Source organism: Pseudonaja textilis, chromosome 5 (assembly GCF_049901715.1).
Source record: "Pseudonaja textilis isolate UNSWEBS1 chromosome 5, rPseTex1.2, whole genome shotgun sequence".
NCBI classification, from domain to species: domain Eukaryota; kingdom Metazoa; phylum Chordata; class Lepidosauria; order Squamata; family Elapidae; genus Pseudonaja; species Pseudonaja textilis.
This window is the reverse complement of record NC_141994.1, coordinates 17,476,266-17,501,667: the sequence shown is the minus strand read 5'-3', so window position 1 is coordinate 17,501,667 and position 25,402 is coordinate 17,476,266. Positions and strand designations below refer to the sequence as shown.

Here is a 25,402-nt window from a genome sequence, read left to right as displayed (position 1 = left end):
ATTGGATTTTTTGTATACTAAGAATTTCAATTGGAAGCTTATGTGGATTAAATTTTGATCTCGGCAGTTGCATAGGAATGCGAGGTCACATAAAATGGAAGCTCTTTGGACTTCAAGTTTTTCATAAGTCCTGATCAGATGGTGGGTTTCCTCCCCGTAGAGGTGCAATATTTGTTTTCTGAGGTTTTCGTGGGTATTTGTATGTGGATCTTTGGTTATTCGGGTTTTCTCCCATGTAAAATTGGAAGTATCTAGGTAACATTTCGATGAAGTCTCATTCATCATCTTCAGGCTTGTGTTTTCGGGTTTGTGCTTCTCAGAGTAATGTGAGCTTGCAGCTGCTTCTTCCGTTTAACTGCTAGTGGGGGTGTGACTTGATTGGGTGGGGGCTTGGCTGTGTTCTGATTGGGTGGGGGGGGTGTTCTCATTGGTTGGGGATTTGGCCAAACCCCCAATCACCAGCTGGCTGGCATGTGCATATGCTCCCAGAGTTGCTCTTCCAGTTTCTGGTGCTCCCCCATGCACAACCAGCAATGTGCATGTGCGCTGGGCAGCTGCTCTTCCAGTTACCAGCACTCCCACGTGTGCAAAGACCAGCTGGCCAGCACACATATGCATGCTGGAACCTGGAAGAGCAAGGGGCAATGGCTGGCATGCCCGGAGATACAGCCAAAGTTTCTGTGGTTAAGTGAAACATTTGTTAAGTGAGTTTTGTCCTATTTTACAACCTTTCTTGCCACAGTTGGTAAGCGAATCACCGCAGTTGGTAAGTTAGTAGCACGATTATTAAATGAATCTGGCTTCCCCATTGACTTTGCCTGTCAAAAGGTTGCAAAAGGTGATCACGTGACCTTGGGGTACAGCAACGGTCATAAGTATGAGTTAGCTGCCAAGTATCTGAAATTTGATCATGTGATCATGGGGATGCTACAAAGGTCGTAAGTGTGAAAAATGGTCATAAATCACTTTTTCAGTGCCGTTGTAAATTTGAACAGTTGCTAAATGAACTGTTGTAAGTTGAAGATTACCTGTATCATGCTTTTCCCCTTTTTATTTTTATTAAGCTTTTTTTTAACATCCTGTTTCCTACCAGCCATAATGTGATATAATCACATTGGGTACTGTAGCTTGATAATAGTTTAAAGTTGGGAACTATCAGATCAAATCCTGTAGTATCTTAAATTTAATCCATGTTTTTTATATTAGACCATACAAAATCTCTCTGCCAATCGTAGAGTGCCTTGTTTCCAATTTTTATTGGAATCATTTGGCATAAAATATAAGCTTTGGAAGAGTGTTCATTTGCACCGTTCTTCCTAACCAATTCAGTTTTAATTCTCTTCAGCTTAATGTGTTTGCTTTTATATATTTTTCCAGACTGGTGAATAGTTATTTTAAAATACATCTTTACTATTTTTTGTCAAATAAAGAGGTATTTAACCTTTTCAGCAGTAATATTGAACCCCATCATTTGATACAATTATTATTTTTCTTCCTCAGTTAAATTCTCTGTCAACGTTTCAGTTTTATCCTTATTGATTTGACATTTTGATAGCAAACTATACGGTTAAATGTATGGCATTGCCAATTCTAGAAAATCCTTAGGCTGCATAATTATAGTAGTGTGATAACATTGGCATATGATTTCAAGTCAGTAACTTGTGTTATGATTTAATTTTTGACATTTTATTTTATTGATGCATCTTATTTGCCAATGGCTCAACGGCCAATAAGAATAAGGGATGAGATTATAACATGATCTTGTCACATTCCTTATGGTGCATTTTGATGCTAAATTACCATGTATTATAATCTTTGTTTCTTGTTCTTTATAAATATTTTGTATCCATGTTAAAAGGTTAGAGCCACTATGTTAGAGTGTAAGCACGAAAGACCATTCCAAATTATCAAGACCTTTGTTTGCATCAAAACAAATCTAATCTTCTTCTTTTTTCCTCCTCCTCCTTCTCCTGATTTGTTTAATAATTTTCAACAAATCTGTTATTGTCTATTATGTATCTATTTGGGACAAATCCAATACGCAATACTTTGGTTAGGAAACCATTGATTCTTTTTGTAAGCAAGGCTATAAAGATCTTGTAGTCTACAATCAATAAGGAAATAGATTTGTACAACTCTAGACAAATAGGATTTATTCCTTATAGTTCAAGGAGATAAAAAGCTTCTCTTCATGACAAAAAAAAGGGTTTGGATAGTGTTGGCTGGGTTGGTTTAACCAACATTTCTTTAAAAGTCTTGGACTACAGTCACAACTACATTTTTGCCCAAATTTATGACTTTTCTTGCCACACTTGTTAAGTGAATCACTACCCTGATTATGTTAGTAACATGGTTGTTTACTAAATCTAGCCTCGCCATTGACTTTGCTTATCAGAAGGTCACAAAAGGTGATCGCACAACTCCAGGATATTGCAACTGTCATAAATATGAACCAGTTCCCAAGTGTCTGAATTTTGATCATGTAACCATGGGGATGCTGCAATGGTCATAAATGTGAAAAATGGTTGTAAGTCACTTTTTTCAGTGCCATCATAACTTTGAATGGCCATTAAATGACTGTTTATAAGAATGACTAATTGTATACTGTAAGGTCAAATCCTAAACTTTGCCTAGTTTGGATTTTTGTTTTTTTAAATTAGTTCTTTGGTTTCATCTTCTGTTATGGCCTGTTAAGCATTTCTTGTTTTCGTCCATATATTTTATAAATGGTATTCAGTCTCTTCTGGATCAGATGTCTATTTACTATACAATCTTGAATTGTTCCATCAGGTCCCTAACTGTACAATACATCTAGTTTTACCAAAATAATAATAGTAATGCTTTTATTTTGTTTCTTTTACAGTTGGTAAACCAGCAATTGTCTAACTCATGGTTTTTCCAAAATATTTGTTTGCCTAAATTTAACTTTTCACCATTTTAGAAGGTTATTTATGTCGGTTCAATCTCATAGATTAGAAGCAGCTTTAACTGTTTCTTCTAAATCCCAAAATAGATTATGCTTATGCTTTAATTTTTGTTACTTTATTTTATTCAGTAATTTCTGTTTCTCCAGAGTTTTCATTTTTGAATGCTGCAGAGATAAACAGTCCTTTCATAAATACTTTGTGGGAATCTCATTTTTATTTTGTAAATAAAAAACACCAGAGATTAGGTTCATTTGAAAGAAGTCTTTTAATTTCTGCTAGCAATTTAATTTCATATCCTCTTGTAATGTTAAACGTCTGTAACATCCCCATCTCTTTAGAGCTTTATTTAATTTTATAATAAATGGGTTATAATTTATATATGAAGGAGCTGCAACCTCCATGTATATAAAATTAGTTGATAATGAGTTGGAAATCCATCACATACCTATTCTTGAATAGTCTTTGTACACTGAGGAATAGTGTGTTCTTTCTCTGAGGGAAGATCTCTTGAGGAAATTTAGCAGAATTCCTTTTGATGGAGCAGGTTGGTCATATTTCCAATATTTGCCAGGATGTGTCTCTCTACCTATAAAAATCAAAATCATGCAAGCCATAGATATTGTCTGTAAAATTTTCTGGAAGGGAAATTTGAATTTTGAACAGGAATGTTATTGGACACTTAGAAGCTTGCTGTTGGAAAAAGCTCTATTTTATTCTGGGGAATTCTCCTGTCTCTTGATTCTGCCCCTCCCCTCCAGAAATTGCTGCCTTTCATTCTCTTTTTTTGCAGAGAATGTCTTCATTCTTAAAACTTTCCTCACTAACTTTCTTTGAAAATTGCTCATTAAGTACTACTTCAAAGTAGTATGAGATCTTCAAAGTATCATTTTTGATAAGTAAAAAAGTGATTTTATACCCATAATTTCTTCTCATTAAACCAAACCAGAACAAATGATTTTATTAACAAAAGGTATTTAACAAGATATCATAACATATATAAATGTCCAAGTAATATAATATAAGATAAAAAGAGCTAAAGAAGCAATGTTTAAAAGCTACAAGTCTTAAGGCTGAATTCTAGCTATATATTATGATTAATACCTTAAAAAGAAATTGTTTAATACTGGCATTCTTTATATTAAAAACTGAAGTATTTCCCTATTGTGTTTTCCCAAATATTTGAACATGTTCTAAGATTAGCATCTTACACTAAATTATGATTGCATTAATTTTTTTCTATGAAAGATAACATGCCTAGAATGACTTGCAAAATGTAAAGTTCAAAACTCCATTAAAAATACACACCATAAAAAGGAAGGTTGTTTTAAATGTATATGAGAAAAAGATAGAGGAATCAAATTGTTTTGGCTGTAACTGAATGAGTATATATAAAGTGCAATACTAGGAGGAGAATATCTTCTAGCATATCACATTCCAAGTCTGTTTAAAATGAATTATCTTAGTGACCTACTGAATTTAGCCAAAGCTAAACCATTTTGAAGGAACATGATTTTAAAATGCTTTGAATTTGACTGAATTATACTTAATGATGAGTTATTCCTGGCAATGTTTTTTGTATAGAGATGGCTAAATGAATACAGGGCCTCTGAGTCACAATCACAATAATTTGATATACTATTAAATGCATCTGTCATTCAGCCATAAGGTTCAACTGATACACCTCCATTTGAGTGTAAAATGTGGAATTCACACTAAAATTTAGTTACATTTTGTTTTAAAGACAAATAGCTAAATGCAGTTATTTCATCCTTCAAAGAAGGAAATCCTAATCTTGCTATTTTTTTTATTACCCTTCTTATATGGGTAGACGAGAAGCAAACTTAATAAACCTACATTAAATAAATACATTTAATTTATTAAAATGTATCTATTGTTGTGCTAACTTGATTTTGATGAACAATATTTGAGTAGTCAGCTAGATCATTTTATGATAATAAAACTGCCAAGGGTAATTTACCTACAGGGTATGATAAAAAAAGCCAAAATGGTGGCCACAACAGGGCAAATGAAGCTGTTTGATTTTAAATACATCTTGACAATTTTTTTCCAAGTTTTTATTGGTTTTTAAAAACAAACATAAACAAACAAAACATAAAAACATCAAGCCATCTTCCATATGTATACATACAGTGTGCCGGTTGGTTTACAAATTGTTTTGTGCTTCCATTTGTAGTCTTCAATTACAATTACATTGCATATAATCTCGTATTTTCAATCAAAAATTAAATACCTTAGTATCATTATTAATCAATCATTTGAGTATACTTTTATTCATTCATGTTTTACAAGATAATCATAATTTGCTTAGTTTGTTTTATAACAGTTCATATTATCATCCCAAATCTATCCTAAAATCATTTTGTAGATATAATAAGAAAGAAGTACATCTTTATATATTTATTATTTTCTAAAAGTCTACATATTTCATTACTGTATTTTATTGTCTAACCATTGATAGAATAGATCCCAAATTTTATAAAATTGTTTATCCTCTTGTTCTCTAATTTCAAATGTCAATCTACTCATTTCAGCGCATTCCAATATTTTCTTAATGATTTCCTCCTGTGATGGTGTTTTCTCATTTTTCCAGTTTTTGGCAAATACAAACATCTTGACAATTTTTTAAACCACACTCTACAAACATCCTTAAACAATATCTTGAGTTGACTTCTGGTAATCTTACTTACCTTAAAGTCTGTAGAGCAAGGGTCTTCAAACTTGGCAAGCTGAAGACTTGGGACTTCAACTCCCAGAATTCCTGAACTAACATAACTGGAGCAAAAATTCTGGGAGTTGAAGTCCACAAGTCTTCAACTTGCTATGTTTGTAGAGATTCTTAGTCATCCAGGTCATGGTTGTCCCAAAACTGCTTTTTCAAAAGGCAACCTGACTTATTTTTTTCTTTTGAAGACATTTTGCTTCTCATCCAAGAAGCTTCATCAGCTCTAACAGGACAGTGAGGAATGGAAGGATTTATATTCCTTGCAGACAGCTGGTCATTTGCATCCTTTTAGAGGGTCATTGAAGCACTTGGAGGTTTATCTGTGTCCTCAAGGTCACCTGAGTAGTTCAAATGGTCTGGAACCTTACTTACCTTCTTCCAGGATTTCTTACACTCATCAATATCCTAAGGTTTCCCCATTCAACTACTAACCAGATTAAATCTGTTTATTTTTCAAGGTCAGCCAGCCATTTACTTGGTGAAATGTAAATATGGTCTTGAATTCAATTGGTCTACTGTTGACTATGTATACACAGCCATGTAGTTTTTTTTGGCAACTATACAAAAAGTGGTAAATGACTCCCAACAGGATGGTTTTTTGACTTTCCAATTTAGCCTTTAGCTCTGAAATTGGCAGGTCATCTCCCATCCAGATGTTCACCAGATTGATCCCACTTTATTTTTTTTTTTGAGATTAATCAAGGTCATCTAGCTGTTGTCCGTTCCTGTGCTAAATAAAAATGTTGATAAACACATTATAGCTTTTATCTCATGAATATGATGTTAGAAGTGGGACCTATAGCTTGCAGGAAGAGCTGTCCTTCTGTTTTTATAAATTGTGGTTGCAGTTCTATAACCTAATAGAAGAGAGTATCTGTAACTCAGGTTGAACGTGGAGTTCTTGGTGCACTCTGAGCTTGGTGGTTTGTTTGCAATATATTTTATTACCCAAGTAGATGACATCATCGGTGCTGGTGGATCTCGGTTTGCTCCCTGTTTATACACAGTTGCCCTGTCAGGGTTGGTGAGGGCATAATCTTCTCCTTTATAGTTCCATGATGATAGTTTTCTGTTTGATTGTTTGGCTGGCATTAATCTCCGTTTATCTGAGTGTTGCTGGAGGGAATGTATCCTGGTCTTTTTGTTTAATTCTTGGGGGGGCGGGGGGGGGGGCGTTAATTGTACCTTCTGAATGGTGTGTAAATGTGGCTTATCTCTATCTTATATGTGTTGATGGCTGAAACACACTGCCATCAACACTGGCCATTTCTGGCCAAGTTCAGCAGCACATTGACCTGCAAACTTAAGATAAAAAGAGGACGGGAATTAAAAGCTCAAAATGAGGTGACAGTACGAGCAGTATGCTTTCTGGCCTTTTTTTAATTTTTTTAGAATCAGTTAGAATTGTAGTTAGATTCTTCCAGATGTTTCAAACCATACTTAGGTCCAGCAGCATCCAGTTTCACTTGCCAAGATGGGCTTTAGGCTTCCCTGTCCCAGGAATCTGGACTCACTAGCTGCTGCTAAAGAAATTTAAGGGAGTATATTTGACTACACATACACACATACTGGATAGATAGATGGATGGATGGAAAGACAGATGATATAGATAGATGATAGACTGATAGATGATAGATAGAGATAGATAGATGAGATAGACAGATGATAGATAAATAGATGATAGAAAGATAGATAGATGATAGATAGATATAATGAGATAGACAGACAAAGAGATGATAGTTAGATAGATGGATGGATGGATGTAAAGACACATGATATAGATAGATGATCGATAGATGATCGATAGATAGATGATAGATATAGATAGATGAGATAGATAGACAGATGATAAATAGATGATAAATAGATGATAGAAAGATAGATGATAGATATAGATAAATGAGATAGATAAAGAGATGATAGATAGGTAAATGGATGGATGGATGGATGATGAATCCCCTTCCCCACCATCCAGTCAGAGCTGAAAAAGCTTCTTGAAATGAGAAGCGAAACGTCTTCAAAGAAAAACCAGAAAGTCCAGCTGCTTCTTAATAAAAGCACCTTCGGGTCCTCTTTACCGCCCTCTCCCCACCCTCCGCCTCCCCACTTTTCTTGGTTGGTTCCAGGCTACGAGACCCCCAAAGCTGCAGCGGCAAAAGGCGGCGCGGGGTTGTATATGTGTCTGTGTGGGGAGGGAGGCCGCTTCCTCCGCAGCCCTCCCCAGGCTCAGCGGCCAAAGCGCGTGACGGAAAGGGGAGCAGCCGACGCGCAGGCCGCCTTCCGAGCCGAGTGGGGGGGAGGGGAACCCCTTCATCCCACCAATCCCCCCCCCACAGATCCCAACCTGCTTTGCGAAACGCCCCCTCCCCCCCAACCCAAAGCTTCTCCCCCCTCCCCCGTCAGCCGGCGACCGGTCAGCGATGTGCGCAGGCGCTCGGAGTTCTCCCTCCCACCCACCCTCCCAGCGCCACGCCGGGCGCCCCAAATGGGCATCTCCGAGCGGGAGGGCGTCCCTCCCCGCTCGCCCCCCGGTTCGAGGAAGCGAGGGCCGGGCGCCGTGCGGGGCTGCACCTGAGCGGAGGCGCCGCGGCTTGGGAAGGGAGGTCTCGCCAAGCGCCATAGCGGGGCTCTCGCCGCGCCGTTCTCGCCACTCTCGGTTGGGCGAGCCCGGATCCCCGCGGCCTCTCGACCCCCGGCCCCGGTCGCCATGGTGACCACGCAGCCCCTGGGCCGCCCGAGCGGCAGCGCCGGCCCCCCGCCGAGCGCGCCCGCCACCTGCGGAACGAGACCGGAGGGGGCGCCCAGGTGAGCAGCCTCAGAGCCCCGCGCAGAGCGGTCGGCCCCGCTCCCCGGATGGCCGAAGGCGGCGTTGCCGGCTGACCGTCAGCCCCGAGCCCTTCTGGAGCCTGGGTTCGCGCGCAAGAGCCGGGTCCGGTAAGGAGCTGTTTGTGCCTGCAAAGGGCAAAGGGCGGCGGGGGGGTGGAGGGAATCCTACTGGGAAAGTCAAAACGGTGTGGGGGGGCGGTTTGGTGTCCTGCGTGGTTGGCATGGCTTGGACTGACTGACCCTCCGACTGGATCCATCAGCCCCAAATGGTTTAGAACAAGCGGCCGTCGGCTCTCCAGAATCCAAGATTGACAATCGCAGGGTTATCTTGCCCAGCTTGTTCCCGACGAAATCTGTTGCTCTGTATAAAGGCAGAGATTCTCAGTCATTCAGGTCATGGCTGTCCCAAAAGGTGCCTTTTTTTTTTTTCAAGAGGCAACTGGACTTCCTTGTTTCACTTCTCACCCAAGAAGCTTCTTCAGCTCGGACAGGATAGTGGGGGGAATAGAAGGATTTTATATCCCTTGCAGACAGCTGGTCATTTGCATCCTTTTAAAGGGTCCTTGAAGCACTTGGTGCTCATCCCAAATTGTATAGCTTAAAAGTCTGTAGAGATTCTCAGCCATCCAGGTTGTGGTGGTCCCAAAGGTGCAACTGGACTTTCTTGTGTTTTCTTTGAAGACGTTTCACTTCTCATCCAAGAAGCTTCTTCGGCTCTGTCAGGATAATGGGGAATGGAAGGATTTATATTCATAGGATAGGATAGGATACTTTATTGGCCAACTGTGATTGGATACACAAGGAATTTGTCTTGGTGTAAATACTCTCAGTATACATAAAAAAGGTACATTCATTAAGAATCAAGAATGTTGTCGACTAAAAAGAGATTTTTGTTTTTAATGTGAAAAATTGAATAAAATTTGTTAAAAAATAGAAGAATCATAATGTACAACACTTAATGATTGATAGTCATAGGGTACAATCAGCAATCAAATCATACTAGGAAACAGTCAATATAATTGCGGACAGCTGGTCATTTGCATCCTTTTTAGAGGGTTGTTGAAGCACTTAGAGGTTTATCTGTGTCCTCGGGGTCATCTGAGTAGTGCTCCTGGTTTCTGTCTACAATTTTCCCCTCCCCTCCTGGAAATCCAGTCTTACTTCCACACCATTCAAAGGGTGTTCCTCCCATATAAGGCAAGTATTTACTAGGAAGAGCTTTCCAATGAGACAGTTGACTAGTATGAATGGGAGAACTTCAACTGGGTTTTTCTCCTGGTTTTAATATTGTTGTTAGAGTTTGATTGAATGCAAGGACACATTTGAAAGCATTGATCCATTTTTACTTAGGGGCAGCTGGAGCGGTCAAGGGGATGACTGAAGTCTCCTGATAACATATAATTCAGTTGGAACTGGAGGTGATACAGAATCACTGAAGAATCTGCAGTGTGGTTTGGGGACCAAAGGCTTGACAGGTAGACAAGCCAAAACTGTCTTTAGCCGTTGAAATATTTAGGCCAAGTTTCAAGGGACAAAAATAAGCTTTGATAAAGTTCTACCATCGGATGAGATGTTTGGTGATTAGAGTTTCTTGTGATTAGGGTTTCTTGTAGGTTCATCTCCTTCTTCCCTAAAGTATGCAACATGTCAGTATTATGCAAAATGAAATAGAACTCATGGCAGACAATTACAGTACTACATAAAAGTTTCTGGCAGTGGTTTTGCTCTCCAAGCGTGTTTCAGTTTAGTTTCTGAATGTTTTTTGTAATGTTTGGTAATGAAACATTCAGAAACTAAATTGAAACACGCATGGAGAGCAAACCACTGCCAAAATCTAAAACCCTACAAGTATTTTCTATTATTTCAAATATAAAAGTTTTTCATGTGCATCCCTGGTTATGTTTGGGGAGATAGACAGACAGGTAGAATTCATGCCCTGTTTTCTATGTTCTGTCTTTCCTTCTAATTGCTTGTTGTTAGTTTAGAATGCAGAAAGAGACATAAGTTCTTACGAGTTCTTATATTCTCTTAAGATTTCCAGAATTGCCTGTTAAAAATTATTTGGGAAATTTGACTAAATTAGACATAAGGCTAACTCTAAGGTTTTGCGGCAATCTCTGTTCATGTTGTTCTTCGATTAGGCAGTTTTGGCTCATCAAATGTCCAAAGCCTGTTATCTAGATTTCTTCTTTTTGATTTACCGGTAATGTTGCAAAATTCATGTGTTGGGTTTACATCCTGCTGAACTAAAACATGCTCATCTGTCAATTATACAATTGTGCATCCTCCTTGCTCTACCTGAGAAATACATTTGCAGGATAGAAAACATGAATTCTGCTCCGTGTAAATGCTAAAATATTTGAGAGGTCACAGATGTCAAAATATGCACAGAGAGCAAAGTTAGAGTGAATAGAGTTGCTTTATTTGTTTTCTGTGCCTTTTAATACGGTAAGAATGTCAGGGTGATTTCTTGAAGCAACTGTATTGATGATAATATACTGAAGTCAGTATGAAGTTATTTGCACTATCTTATCGTGATTTTGTAGTAGTTTTGTTAAATGGAACAAAAGATTAGGGTTGTGTCCTGGCATTCTGCAACAAACCCGCTTCCATTGGCTGCAGGGAATGTCTGAGTAAGTATGTTCAGACTTACTTTGCAGAAATATATTCCTAGAGTACTGTGAAAACTGGCTTTCTTTTTCTTTTATCTACATAGATTTTTCTGCTATTGTAAAAATCTTCCAGCATTTACTGGATTTTGTGGAACCAAAGAACTAACGGTTGAATTCTGTTAGAAGCTGTAATAACAATAAAACAGAATTGGAAGAGACCTTGTAGGTCTTCTAGTCCAACCCCTGCTCAAACAGGGAACCCTATAACATTTCATATTGCTCAATCTCCTCTTAAAAATCTCAAGTGTTGTTGGAGCACGCACAACTTCTGAAGGCAAGTTGTTCCACTGATCAATTATTCTGTCAGGAAATTTCTCCTTCATTTTAGGTTGGTTGTTTCTTTGATTAGTTTCCACCCACTGCTTCTTGTCCTGCCTTCTGGTGTTTTGGAGAATAGATTATTAATACTGTAATACTACTATAACACTAGCATTATAATACTATTATAATGCTATAGATAAATACAACAACAACAACAACAACAGGAACAACAACAATAATAATAATCATCATCTATAATTCTGTACTTCTAATGATTACTGCTTCCCTTTCAGAGAAATCCACCTATTTTTTATTAGTCTTGATGTCCATTAAAAACTGGAGATAGTCAGAAGCCTTCTCTCCAAAAGAAGTATTGTTTGAATTTGACCAACTTCTTTGCTTCCAAAATCCAGGAGTTAAGTCAAAACCTGAATTTACCTTCCTTCAAGCTACAAACATGCAATGCTTTGTACATTGAGAAAGGAATTTCATACCTCTCTTCAGAATTGCAGGAAGGTAAAGTTTTCATTGCCATAAAGCTGAAACATATCCTGGAGTCTAGGAATTGTGTGTGTGACAGAGAATGTGTCTCCACAATTTTTCTGTAAAGAATGAAGTGTATCAAAGCTCCCAGCCCTTCTTGTGTGTTGAAAGAAACTGAAATTGTACCCCTTTTGCAGAAACTCATGTGATTGAATTTTTTTCCTAAACTTGTTATCTGTTCCTTCTCAAATCCAGTTTCTTTCATGAAGACTGACTTAACCCTTTTATTATCAGGCCCAGAAATAAATAAATGTAAGTGTATGAAATTAATTGAGTTAGTTGTTGCCCTTATGTGCCACTCCATTTTCTTTCTCTTTTTTTGTGCCTTCAACTAAGTTTTGATTCTTGGAGACTGCCTGGATCAGCCGCTGCAGTTTTCTTGGCAAAAGCTTGGAAGTCGTTTGTGATTGCTACTTTTCTAGAATCTAGATCTAAGAGGGAATGACTGGGTTTGTGCCTAAGGTGGACTAGAACTCACAGTCTCCTGGTTTCTCGCCTGTTGTCTTAACCACTGCATCACGTTGACTTTCTCACTCCAGTTTATACTAGCTCATAGAGCTTTACACACACCTATTTTTGTAAATAAGGTTTAAAAATGCAAAATGAAAAAAACATATTCAACCTATTGTTTTATCCTAGTGATCAGTATCTTAATACTATATTAAACACTATATTATGCCCCAGATTACAAGAGAGAAGGGTTGCAAATTTTTTGCCACTACAAACTGCTGAAAAAAGCCAAGTTTTAATGGCTCCACAGTTTTGGCACCACAGTGATCCCTGGGAAAAGCTGTTCCAAAGAAGAGTAGAAGTGATTGGAAACCGTGCTTCCAAGGCCAAGATGATAGCATTGAGTGAACAGATTCAGAATAAGCTTCTTCTACCTGATCTCATCAGGTGGGAATTTGGGAGAAGTTGGTTTGAAAACAACCCATTTCTGAAACAATACAGCTCTTGAAGCAGTGGTGTTTCATAGGCATATCATAAAATATCCATCACTATTCAAGCTTCTGCATTCTGGATCAGATGTGACTGCTGAGTCACCTTCAAGATCAACCTTGTGTAGAACTGGTAAAAAAAGAAGTCTTGTGTCCTCAAAACAGGTCCGCTGGCTTCTTCAAGTGTTATACTTCAGGAATCCATGAGGGTTTGTTGGCTGTGAATGGCTCTTGGCTAGGCCTTCATTGCAGGTTCCATAGTGGCAAACTATAATAATATTTCATATTTCATTCTGGAGTAACGAAATTTGGATTTTCCCCCCATTTTGCTTGTTTTTTTAAAATATATTTTCTTTTTGTTCCCATTTTATCCCATACCACTGTTTCCTTTTTTAAAAAAGAAGTCTTTTTTCTGCTTAAATTACTATTTACGGTGCAAATCTACTGTGCCTGCTTAAATTCTAAGTTTTGTTTATATTTATGCTAAGGGAACCGGGATTATCTGTACATCTACATCTCTTTCTCTCCCTCCCCCTCTCTCAGTATGTGTGTGTGTGTGTGTGTGTGTGTGTGTGTGTGTGTGTGTGTGTCTGTATACAGAAGAGTATATAGGGAGCTGTTGCCTTGTATTAGCATCCATTTGGTTGTTAACTAAATGAAAAAGCTAAACTTTCATTCTGCCTTCCAGGAAAAATTTTAAGGAAAAATTGTAACCATGTAATAAAATTTCAAACCTAATATTGTAAGCCTACTGCCAGAAATCTGCAAACGATTGAGAACTGAGGTCTGAAGTGCTTCATACAGGTAGTCCTCAACTTACAACAGTTAATTTAGTGACTGTTCAAAGTTACAATGGTGCTGAAAAAAAATGACTTACGACCCGTTTTCAAACTTACGATCGTTGCAGCATGCCCCTGGTCACGTGATTTACATTTGGATGCTTGGCAACTGGCTCATATTTATCGCTGTTGCTGAGTCCCAAAGGCATGTAATCCCCCTTTGCAACCTTCTGACAAGCAAAGTCAATGAGGAAGCCAGATTCACCTAACAACTGGGTTACTAATTTAACCTCTGCAGTGATTCAGTTAACAGATATGGAAAGAAAAGCTGGAAAATGGGGGCAAAACTCACTTAACAAATTTCTCACTTAGCAGCATAAATGTTCGATTCAGTTATGATCGAGGACTCCGTCTATCTCTGTGCTCAGAAGAAAAGCCCAGTTGTTACAACGTTACAGAATAATGGAGTTGGAAGGGACCTTGTGGGTCATCTAGTCCAACCTCCTGCTCAAGCAGGAGACTATAGTGCCATTTCTGACAAGTGGCTGTCCGGTCTCTTGAGAGCCTCCAGTAATGTGGGGGAGGGGGGACCCACAACTTCTGAAGGCAGGCTGTTCCGTTGGTTGATCAACTGTTCAGAAAAGTAAAAATTATTCTAAATTGTTCTTTTAAAGAAGGAGTCTTATCAGGAAATACGTTTCTGAATGATAGAAAACAGCACTTCTGCAAATAAAGTTGAGTTGAAAGAGGGATTACATCTCTTCCACAGCATCCTCCAACTATTTTTCTGTACATAAAATCATAAATAATAAAGAAGAAAGTAAAAGGATATAAAAGGAAGACGTTAAAGAGCTTTATCATTTTGATTGGGGCTATTTAGTCTTAAAGAATGGTTTCAAGTTAATGTCACCCATGTGCAAAAATATTCAACTCTAAATATGATGTTTTCTAACAGCCCTGTTTGGTACAAGGCTCAGATATATTTTCGAGAAAGGTTCCATGCCCTGGAATTCACCCCGTTCTTCTAATTTAAGTTGAAAATATTATTAGCTTAAGTGCTGTATTTATGAGTCTCAAACTCTGGAGCCAAGGTGGGATAGGCCAAAAGAATAATGTAAGTCCTTAATCTTGATAAAATTGTGGTTACCCATTGGCGACTTTTTAATGTAGGCTATTCCTGGAATGCAGCATACTTTTGAAATAGAAACTATGTTCAGCTTGTGATCTGAAACCATTTGCAGATCAAAAGTTGTGTGTATTGGCTAGGAGATCAAGAATTGGAATTGGGATCTTTCACAAATGTTTCAGAATCTTGGCTGGATCTCTGCAATCGCAGATCCTTTGGATTCCTAGGAATAAAGTATTTATTATAAGGAATAATATCGTGCCAGATTGGTAATTGGTGAAATCTTCTATAAGGGTCACTTGAAATGGAGAAACTGGAGAGACCACACAGTTCAGAGGAGGAGATGATAATTAAAGATGCCTTTTTAAAAAATCAGTTCAGGAACCCCTCATTTCCCACCGGAGTATTTCATAGTGTTTTAACCATTTCCCCCCAATTTGATGAGATTTCTTTTTTTAAAAAAAAAATCCTATCAGATGAAATAAGAATAGGGTGAAAAACTTCAGATGAAATGTTCACCTGTCTCCCATGTTTTAATTCCTTATGTTATCCTTTCTCACAGTTTCACTCTTTGAAATATTGGATTCAGAAATGGCAGAAGGGGAAGAAAGGCCCAAAGCTTTTATCTTTTCACTCTCAGATGTGAATTCTTGGATTTCCTATCAATTTAAAAATAGCAAGTAAGAAATTAAGAGGGGGTTACACTTTCTTTGTGATATTCCAGAATGAGTATCGGTTTATAAGGCCTGGTTATCTAGGAATTCCTGATGCACATTCCGGATGAGAAGCTATTTCAACAGTGCATAATAAACTGTTTTCTAATTGAAAGAAATATATACTTGTGGTTCCTACATAGCTGCTCGCTTCTAGAAATGCACAGACAATCCTCGAAACAAATAGGTGAGTTTTCTCAAATGCTTCAGAAATGAAATGCTCCCTTTGAACAGTGCTGAAGTTTTAGTTATCTTTTCTTTAAGCATAGTTGTGTCAATTGGTTTGTGCAAAAAAAGTTACTGATATGTATAGGAAATTCAGAATACTTCAACCTGGCCAGTGTCAATATGTTGCGCTATTTAGTTTGTTTCAAACATCCACGTTTTTAATATGCCAAGAGCAAAACTCTTCAAGTGGAGGGAGAGATTTAATATAATGGAATGGAAATACGGTTGTTGAAGATGAAGACCACGCAATTCATTCCATAAGAACGAACAAATGAAAGTAGTTGGCAAAGTTAAGGAATTTAATCTGCTTAATAGGTAGCCTTACTCCGTTGTTGGTTCTCTATCATAAATCCCTGTATTCAAGTAATAGTAAGCATTTGTCAATCTCACCCTACTACATCAAGCCAGCATTTCACTTAATATATTATTATTATTATTATTATTATTATTATTATTATTATTATTATTATTATTATTATTATTATTATTATTTTAATATTATTAAGAGTTGCTAAGAAGGAGGCAGAGTCAAGTTCTTCCAGGGGAGATAGAGACTGACCACAAACCCTCCATATCAGGGGTCTCCAACTTTGGCAACTTTAAGGCTTGTGGACTTCAACTCCCAGAGTTCCTCAGCCAGCTTTGTTCCAGATTACTGTTGCTAAGGGAAACCTACATCAGGGCAAGAGATTGCTTTGGTAACATCACAGCTGAATTGAAACAGGTGCTTTGGCCTTGAAACCTTTCCAAAAGGTCACAGCAACCTTGAAAGTACATTGGGCAGATCAAAACAACCTATTTTGAATTTATTCTCACTCTATATACTTTGCCCATCCCTGTTGCTCCAGTCTCAAGCCTGAATGGTTAGACTCCTTATCTGGTAAAGATAATTTGGTTGTTTGCAGCATTTCTCAACCTTTCTATCCCAGAGAGACCCTTGAAATAATTTTCAGGTTTCGTTGAATCCCTGAGTCAAAATTATGTCTGCAGTTAGCACTGCACAGCATGGAAAATTAGAAAGTAATGTGGGTTAGTTTATTTTTCAGTCATGATCTCTTGCAGAAATCTGGGTGACTTCTGGTGCAAGCAACCCTAGTTTCAGCAAGGTACCTGGTTGAGAAAGTCTGGATTAGAAAGAGGTTTGTTCATGTATTAGTTTGGAGTGTGGAAGCAGCTTCTCTCTCAAAAGAATGCGGGGAAAAGATGTAGAAGGTTCTGAGTGTTACTTTTCTGACTAGGTATGTGTAGTTGGACTTGGAATATTGGGCCTGTAGTTCTGTCCACAAGATAATGGTGTGTTGTCTGATTGCTTCCTTTCCTTTCCTCTCCTCTCCTCCCCCCCTCCCTCCCTCCCTCCCTTCCTTCCTTCCTTTCTTTTCCTTCCCCTCCCTTCATTCCAGTCTAAACACTTGGAAAAAAACATATTCACTGAGAGCATGGAGACCATTCTCAAGAACCTTTATATGGTTTGCTTTATGAAGGCTTCCTATTTTTCTCCCAATGTCTATATTTTTATCCCCGAAAGTATCTCTGAGCATGATCCTCATCTCCAGGTAGTACACCGTGCTAGAAATGTCTGAAATAAAATATATTATTTCATTTTCCTTAAGGTTAATTCGTTTGGTATATATAGCATAAGCATTTTATTCCTGCTTATTTTCTACTGCATGCAATATATGTACACAGTTATTTTAGAACTGGGCAGTGCATAAATTGAATAAATTAAATGTATTCCATTAAAACATTCAGGTTTGCTTTCAGTCTGCTATTCTAGGCACTGTGCCATACTTTTTTTTTGTACTAGGGTTTCTAGATAAAAAAAACTTGGTGTTTAGTTACACATCTATCAGGATGCTCATAGAAGTCATAATTCTGCAGATGAGAGGAGAAAATTTCATGTGTTTGTGTGAAGCTAGATGAGGTAAGCATGACTTTTAATGTACATAAAACAGTCGTGAATGGGAGAAAATTCTGTCTCCTGTGAGGACCATCTCATTTATTCATTTGTTCATTTGTTCGCTGACTGCTCAGTGCATAAGATCACCTGGGCAGTTTATGTAACACAACTTTGAAATATGAGAATAACAGAGGAACAATAACAATAGCCTCATTTGAAGGAATGAAAATATGTGATCTAGGAAGGAGCATGGTTTTTAGAGCCTTGTGGAAGGACATACGGGTTGGGGAACACTAGAAAGGTAGTTAATAGTTTTGCTTTACAAATATTCAGATTGAGCCAAGAAAATATATAAGCACTTACAGTTTCTGGGGATCCCAGCCAAAAATTAAGCAATAGCTGCTATTTCTATATAAATATTTTAATCTAAAGGCTGCTTTTGATTAATGATTCTAGCGCTGTAAGTAATATTTCAGTCGTCTTTCATGAAAAGCTTTGGATCAAGGTTTTAATTTGGCAAATACCAATCCTGGTGGTTGAGTTTACTTCATGAACAGCACTGAAAATTTATATTGTGCCTGAAGAGATTTAATTAGCACATTGTTTCTTTTTGTTTGTTTGTTTCTTTTTAAACAGAAGTTCGGTCATCACTGGTAGATCTGGCAAATTATTTTAAACCCCCTTAACTTGTTTTTAAGAATGTGTCTATTGTATTTGTTTTCAGAATAGGATCTAGTAACATCTCCTTTAAGACAAGCAAATGAAATAAAATCCACAATTGACTAAGCTTACCTCAAAGGTGTTTGAGAGTAGAACTTAATATTCATCAAAAGTTTTGCAAAGATGTGTACTGGAAATATGGGTTTCCACATAAAAGAGGATTTTCTTTTCTCTTTTCTCAGCTTTTCCACCATATATAAAAATAGAGGGTACAATGTTTATTGAGGAGAAAGCTTTGAGTTCATATTCCTTAAGTTTTTAAGAGCAAATTCAAGGTTGCCTTGCAACATCCTTTGTAAATAAATGCACTCACACACACAGCACCCTGCAATTACTTTTCTGAATGTCCATTCAAGTTAAGAATTTTCATCTTTGCGGTTGCCATAGCAATCTGTTCTCCTCTTTCTACTACATTAAAAATCTATTCAGTTGCCAATAATGAGTGTGGAACAGGGGAAAAAAATTCTTTAAAATAGCTTTAGCGTCTTATATGCAACAGAAAACAGAACTGGCTTTTATATGAGGAGAGGTGGGTGGCTGGTGTAATGTAGCAGCAAACTTTTAATGGAAAAAAAAAAAGGTCGTTTAAAAATACTACAGACAAAAAAAATGTTTAATAAGCCAACTCAGAGGAAAGTGTTGCAAGTACATTTTGTGTAACTTTACTAAATTAGGAATTAATGGTCCAAGTAAAATTTTAGAAGTACAACAGGCAAGTCCTGTCTTACGTAACATTATTCAGTTGCCTGAAGGTTCTTTAGCTAGCTTTTGCTTAACTTTGAATCAGACGGAAATGCATCAAATCTTATTCATTTAGAGATGGAGTGGGTAATTTTTTCCTATTGTAAATTTGGTATTTGATGCTGATTTCTCAAATTTTGATTGAACTATTTGGAAGTCTTAAGATAATTTCGTCTTGCTCTGGGAACCTGCTTTTCATATATCAGGTTGTAGCAATGTATATTTAACCGATAACTATCTCTGTTTATCTTGGTTAAGTATTATTTTGTTGAAAGGCTCATAGTATATGCATGGTACTACTACAGTATTCCCCAAATAATTTCTCTTTAAAATGGACAGACCTTCTTCAATTAACTGACATTTGCTACTGGAGAGCTTCAGTCTGTTAAAAATTTCATGATTGAATATCCTTATTATGTTATCAGTCTGTTGAATAAGTGATATTGCCAGTTTTGGATGAGTTCTGTTCTTTTTCACTTCTGATTGTCATCATTATTTTATAAAATAGTTTTGGTGTCAATTCTGGGTTTTTCTTGAATATTGCTTTATACGAACTCTCATCTCAGGCTGTGGTGAGCATACAAATGGAAGAGTGACATAATCATACAGCATTTTCTTCTGAAGTGCAGAACAAACACTAGTATTATAGGGGCTTCAGGAGGGCACTGCATGGAGTCTGCAGCCATGCAAGAGATTTGAGGTTATCTTTTGACTCTTGCAGTCTCTTTTTTTTTTATTAAAAAGCTTAGCATCATAAATGTAGTAATAAGAAACGAATTTATCTTGACAAAAGTGCTACTATAAACTATTCTGCCATTATAAAATAACCTTTTAAAATTATTGTTTCTGCTGGTATCCATACATTTATGCAAAGCACTTAAAGGTCAGGCATTGCCGGAAAATGTCTTTTTCAATTGTTAATTAAAGGTTCATAGGAACAAGCACCGGGTTTACTCTCTTAACAAAAGGAAAAGACGTCTTCTTCCCAGAAATAGAAGGCAAAGTCAGAACAGGAAATCAGGAAAAGAAGGCCCATGCAGTTGTATGGAGAAGTAATCTGCACCATTCAAGTCAGGGTGGGTGAGTGGTGCAGTGGCCTAGAGCTTGGAGCTCTTGCCTCACAATCAGGAGGCTGTGAGTTCAATCCTAAGTAGAGGCAATGTTCTGACCCAAACCCCTTTCCAATAAAACAAACACAAACCAAAGGGAAGAGAAACAGTTTAATGATTCTTATTAATCCCCGGTTAAAAGTCTGCTGCAAACTAATTAACTTTGATAAGCACGAGCCTCGCCAAAACTGTGCGAGGCAACCAAGAATAACAGATCAGGTTACCTAGAAATATTTTACAACACAAGAGTCTTCAAATACCAACTAAGATACTGAAATGTCCACGAGTCTTTGCTTCCTGCAAAGAACGTCTGATTCACAGCTGGCTCCACGAAGGAGGGGCCATTACCTTGTAGCCTTACTCCCGAGTCGCCCATGCTGCTGCAGCTGCTCTTTCCTGTGATCAATCCTGTGCACACGCGCACTTGGCACAGGCTCCTTGGGAACCTCCTCATCGCTGCTGCCAGCCTGCACAATCTCTGAAGGCAGCAGTACATTCTCTAATGGTCCTGGCCCCTCATCTGAGTCCTCGCTCTCCTCAGCCGTCCGCACCTGCTGCCGGCGAACCACAATAGGCAGATATTTCTCTCTCTGGCCCATTGAGATTATATCTGCTGAATATAACTCCTCATTGGCGACAGGAAGGGTATCTGGCCAATAAGCACTCGTCTCCATTCAGTTGCCCAGGGTCCACCCTGGGATTATGGGGGTCATTAAAAGATGATGGGGATGGGGCTGATTCAAGTCAGGGTGGGTGAAAGCAGTGGTGGAATTCAAAATATTTTACTACTGGTTCTGGGGGGCGTGTCCGGAGCATTTCAAAATGGGCAATTATAAGCATGAAAACCTATCTTATTAACAGCGCTGGTGAGTAAAACAGCTGAGGCTCAGCAATCCACTCTGCCGCGCCTATCAGCTAAACTACAAACAAAGGAAATATAGGACAGGAAAGGGAGGGTGCAGGTGGGCGGGGCCAACTGCCGACCAACGCTATCGGATCACTAGAACCAGTGCGAACCAGCAGCATGCCACTACTGGGTGAAAGCTTGGACAGGTGCTTGCAGAAATGCAGTTAATCCTTGACTTACGACCGGCCGCTTAGCAAGAGGTCAGAGTTACATAGTTTACCCCCCAAAATACTTCAGACCTGGATTTGAAGGTCTGATTTACATCTCCACCCCTCCCCCATGATTATATGCTTGCATCTTGGGTGCTCAGCAATTGGCTAGCATTTATGATCGTTTACAGTGGTCATCTGAGCATGATTTATGACATTTTTTTTTGTCAGAAAGTGGTGTTTACTTCTGTGTCCGGCTAAAAACACTCAGGTGCAGATGATGGATATGACCGGCTTAATTATTGTTGTAAGTCGAGGACTACCCTGTATCGTGAATGAGTTTTACTCCCAGTTTATTTATGAACCTGTTCTCATAAAAATACAAAAAAGGAGAAAAGAACGGATACTAGGCCATTCCGCTTAGCCTCTGAGCTGGGAATTCACAAAGAAATTGAGTTTTACCACAGCTTTGATGGTTTAAGCTCCCGCGTCCTTCAGTGCTCTATCTTCTGTTCTTGTCAACTTCCAACTGAGCAGATATGACATAAAGCTACTTAAATTCTTGCTAATATGTAAGCTAAAAACTTGCTGTTTGCTCTCTATTTAGATATTAAGCCAAATACATTGAGAGTTTTTTATTGGGATAATTAACTGTAGCCAAATTTCTGTGTGAAGCTTTCCAGAAATAATCACAATGTTGCAAGGAATGGGAAAATTGGAAGGGGTTATCTTGATTCTAGCAAGATGTTGGGCTGAACTTAGTTTGACAAGGCAGAAACCATGGCTGATGGTAAATTTTAATAGCAGAGCTAGTTCTCATTGTCCATTGCATAGAAAAGTAGCATTTTGAACTGGTTACACACAGTGCCTTCACCTGGACAAGGCAAACGGAATTCCTGTATCCAAAATCTGTACTACTTGAGGCACTTGAATACATTCAAGATTAGCCCTGTGCATAATGCATCAGTAACAAAATGTGGAAGTTAGTTTTGTGTTCCTAACCAAAACAGAGCTGGAAGCAGTAATCAGGGCTTCAAGATACTCTTCTTGGAAAAGCATTTCCAAGCTAAACACCATACCTCTTTATTTGCACAATCAGTTGTACATAGCAATTTTAAATTCTTTTAACACTTTCACTCTGCAGGTTCATCTACAGTTTATTACCTACCATTTCGATCAAACTTGGTAACTCTAAGATGCGTAAACTTTAACTCCCAGAATTCCCCAGCCACCCAGGTCAAAACTTCTCCTGAGTTTGAGGATGAAAAATAGAACTCGCCTTCTCACTGAGATTTGAAAATGTAGGATGGCTGTTGCACGCCTCCATGCATGCAAGGGTGGGATTCTACCGGGTCGGACCGGTTCTATAAGACAGGTTGTTATGATTCTGCGCAGTTCAGAGAACGGGCAAATCGTGCCCCTGGCTGGCCCCGCCCCTCTCCTCCCAGTCAGTCCTTATTGCGCATGTGCAACATTGCGCGCATGCCCGACTTCACTGATTGCGTTCTTTCCTGACCAGTCACTCCTTAAGGTATTTCTTTTTCCCCCCGCCTCTCTCCTGACGATCAGCTGTTCCTATGATCAGCTGTGCCAGGATTCCCCTCGCTTACTTACTGCTTCGCCCAGGAGGCTTCCCTGAGGCCCAGGAAGGCAAAAAAAAAGGGAGGGGGAGCTGCAGCCCCACTGCCCCCTCCATTTTTTTTGCCTTTCTGTGCCCAAGGAAAGCATCCAGGGAGCAAAAACACCCCCCAGGAGGCTCCCCGGGAGGCCCAGAAGGTCCCAAAATGGAGTGCGGGGGTGGTGGTGCTGCGAGCCCCCCCTCTATGCTCGGGTTTTTTTCCTTCCTGAGCCCAAGGGAAGCCTTCTGGGAGCAAAAACACCCCCCAGGAGGCTTCCCTGGGGCCCAGAAGGCCCCCAAAACGGGGGGGTGGTGTCTTTGTTTTTAATTCTTGCTTTTGATTTATTTGTATTTTAATGTATTGTATGTATTGTATTTTATTTGTACCAAGACAAATTCCTTGTATGTCCAATCACACTTGGCCAATAAAGAATTCTATTCTATTCTGTGCATACATATATTTTGACGGTAAGCCGCCCAGAGTTACCTTATGGTAAGATGGGCAGCCAATACATTTTATAAATAAATAAACAAATAAACAAACAAGTGAGTGAGTAGGAGTGAGAGAAAGAAATAAGAGTAAAAGTAAAAGTGATTTTCCATTAGGACTCCCAAGATCCCTCTCACAGTTACTGCTTTTGAGCCAGGTATCACCTAATCTGTATTTGTACATTTGGTTTGTCTTGCCTAAGTGTAAAATCTTACTTTTCTCTACATTAAATTTATCTACGTTAAATAGAGCACTATCTTTCTCACCTCCACCTGAAATAGTAGCAACTCCCATGGTGAGTGGGGTGTGAAGAGTGTTTTTATCCTCATTTTAGTAATGGTCAGAGCTACATCATAAATAACCAGTTTTTGCCCTTATGAGTTACGTTGATATATCATCTGCATATGCGTAACTCATTCCAGCTGAAATCAATAGTATTAAAAATGTTTGGCTGGATGGTACAATAAATAAATAAGCAATATACATTGGTTTTTTTCACATTATTATGTTATCTCCTGATTATTACTCACCTGCTTCTTTTTCTCCATCCTCAGCGGACTGATAAATAAAATAAACATTTTTTTAAAAATCAACACATAAAATTCCAAGATAGTTGTGTGCAGAATCTGCTGAACAGCTCATCAGCAAAATTCAGATGGAAGTTGCATATTAGATATGCATACAGAAAATAATAGAAATAAACATCAGACATGATCTACCCTATGTTTTTTTTAATACCTTCCCATGTTAAATATTAAACAGCCAAGTTTTAATATTAAGAGGTTGGTAAACTTTAAGTACATATTGTTTAGCACTAAAAATTTCATGAGTGAAGAATACCATAATTTGTCTCCATTCTCCTGAGAAGTAATAGCATACTTCTTCAGGGAAATAAATTGGTAGCATTTTCTGAGCATGTAGGTGACAGAACTAATGATAACTTCAAATGAATTTAGCTACACAAAGAAACTGTTTGGCTGAGTTGTTCTTTTCCTCTTTTTTATTTTTTAAAAATTCTCTGTGCTTTTGGTTTTCCTTCAGTGTTTTTCTGTTCTCCAGAACTCATTTAGCTGCTGAAATGAACTGGGATTTGGGTTTTTCAGGGAAGGAAAAGTGGGACAAGGAAGGAAAGGCAATTGAGAAGCAAATTGTGTTTTTTGGAGATATTTCTTCACTCTGATTTTAGTTTTTAAACATTGGTTGCTTATCTGATTGGTCCCAGAAAGAAAGTGTCTGTTTGGTTGGGCTTTTATAGGTGACAACTTGTCTTATCACGGCCTGGGTTTTCTATAACTCTCTGGGTTAGGCAAAGTCTTGAGCCCTGAACCAAGGAAGTCGATGAATTGTATAATAAATGCTTTTGTTTTTTCTTTTAATTTTCCTGGCAGGCTTTGGGAACCATTACTTCAGTGCCGATTAAAGTTCCTCAGGTCAGTTCCTTGCAGAGGTTGGCAGGACAAAGACCAGCAGTGCTACCTCAGGTAGGAGAGTTAATTACTTTGATTTTATTGGCTTTCAAAAAAGATACAGTTAAAAGATAAGCTGTAATCAAGGAGTACCTGAATTGTTAGTTATAAATGCTACATTTTAAAAAAGAAACTATGATCAGCTCTAATGTTAATCTCTTTCAAGGAAGTTTTTTTTTTCCTCTTCCCTTCCTTTTTTTATAAATGTCATTATGATGCAATACATTCTATATTAACACTCTGGAAAACTTCCCCTCTCTTTATTACTGGACTACCCAAGCTGTTGAAGCACTGTTTGGGGGTGAATATTTTTGAGATTAGTCTTCTTCCTTGATGTGGAAATAGCTACAGGATAATGGTTATTGCCTTTAACAGATTTAACAGATTAATAGAGTTAGAAGGGGCCTTGTAGGTCATCTAGTCCAATCCCCCCCACCCAGGCAGGAGATCCTACATCATTTCTGATAGATGCCGGTCCAGTCTCTTCTTGAAAGGTTCCAGCAGTGAAGCTCCCACAACTTCTGAAGGCAACTTCTGTCCCATTGGTTG

The 25,402-nt window shown here is 38.4% G+C and overlaps 1 protein-coding gene across 2 annotated transcripts in view; it reads left to right on the top strand.

Annotated features, from left to right (window-relative positions):
* PHF21B (PHD finger protein 21B) overlaps positions 1-25,402 on the top strand; it is a 169,013-nt gene that overhangs the window by 103,683 nt on the left and 39,928 nt on the right. For both annotated transcript variants that reach the window (XM_087934198.1, XM_026706169.2), the window contains exon 3: positions 24,776-24,868. In XM_087934198.1, coding sequence (XP_087790324.1) covers positions 24,776-24,868 — 93 coding nt within the window. The remainder of the gene's footprint in view (positions 1-24,775; positions 24,869-25,402) is intronic.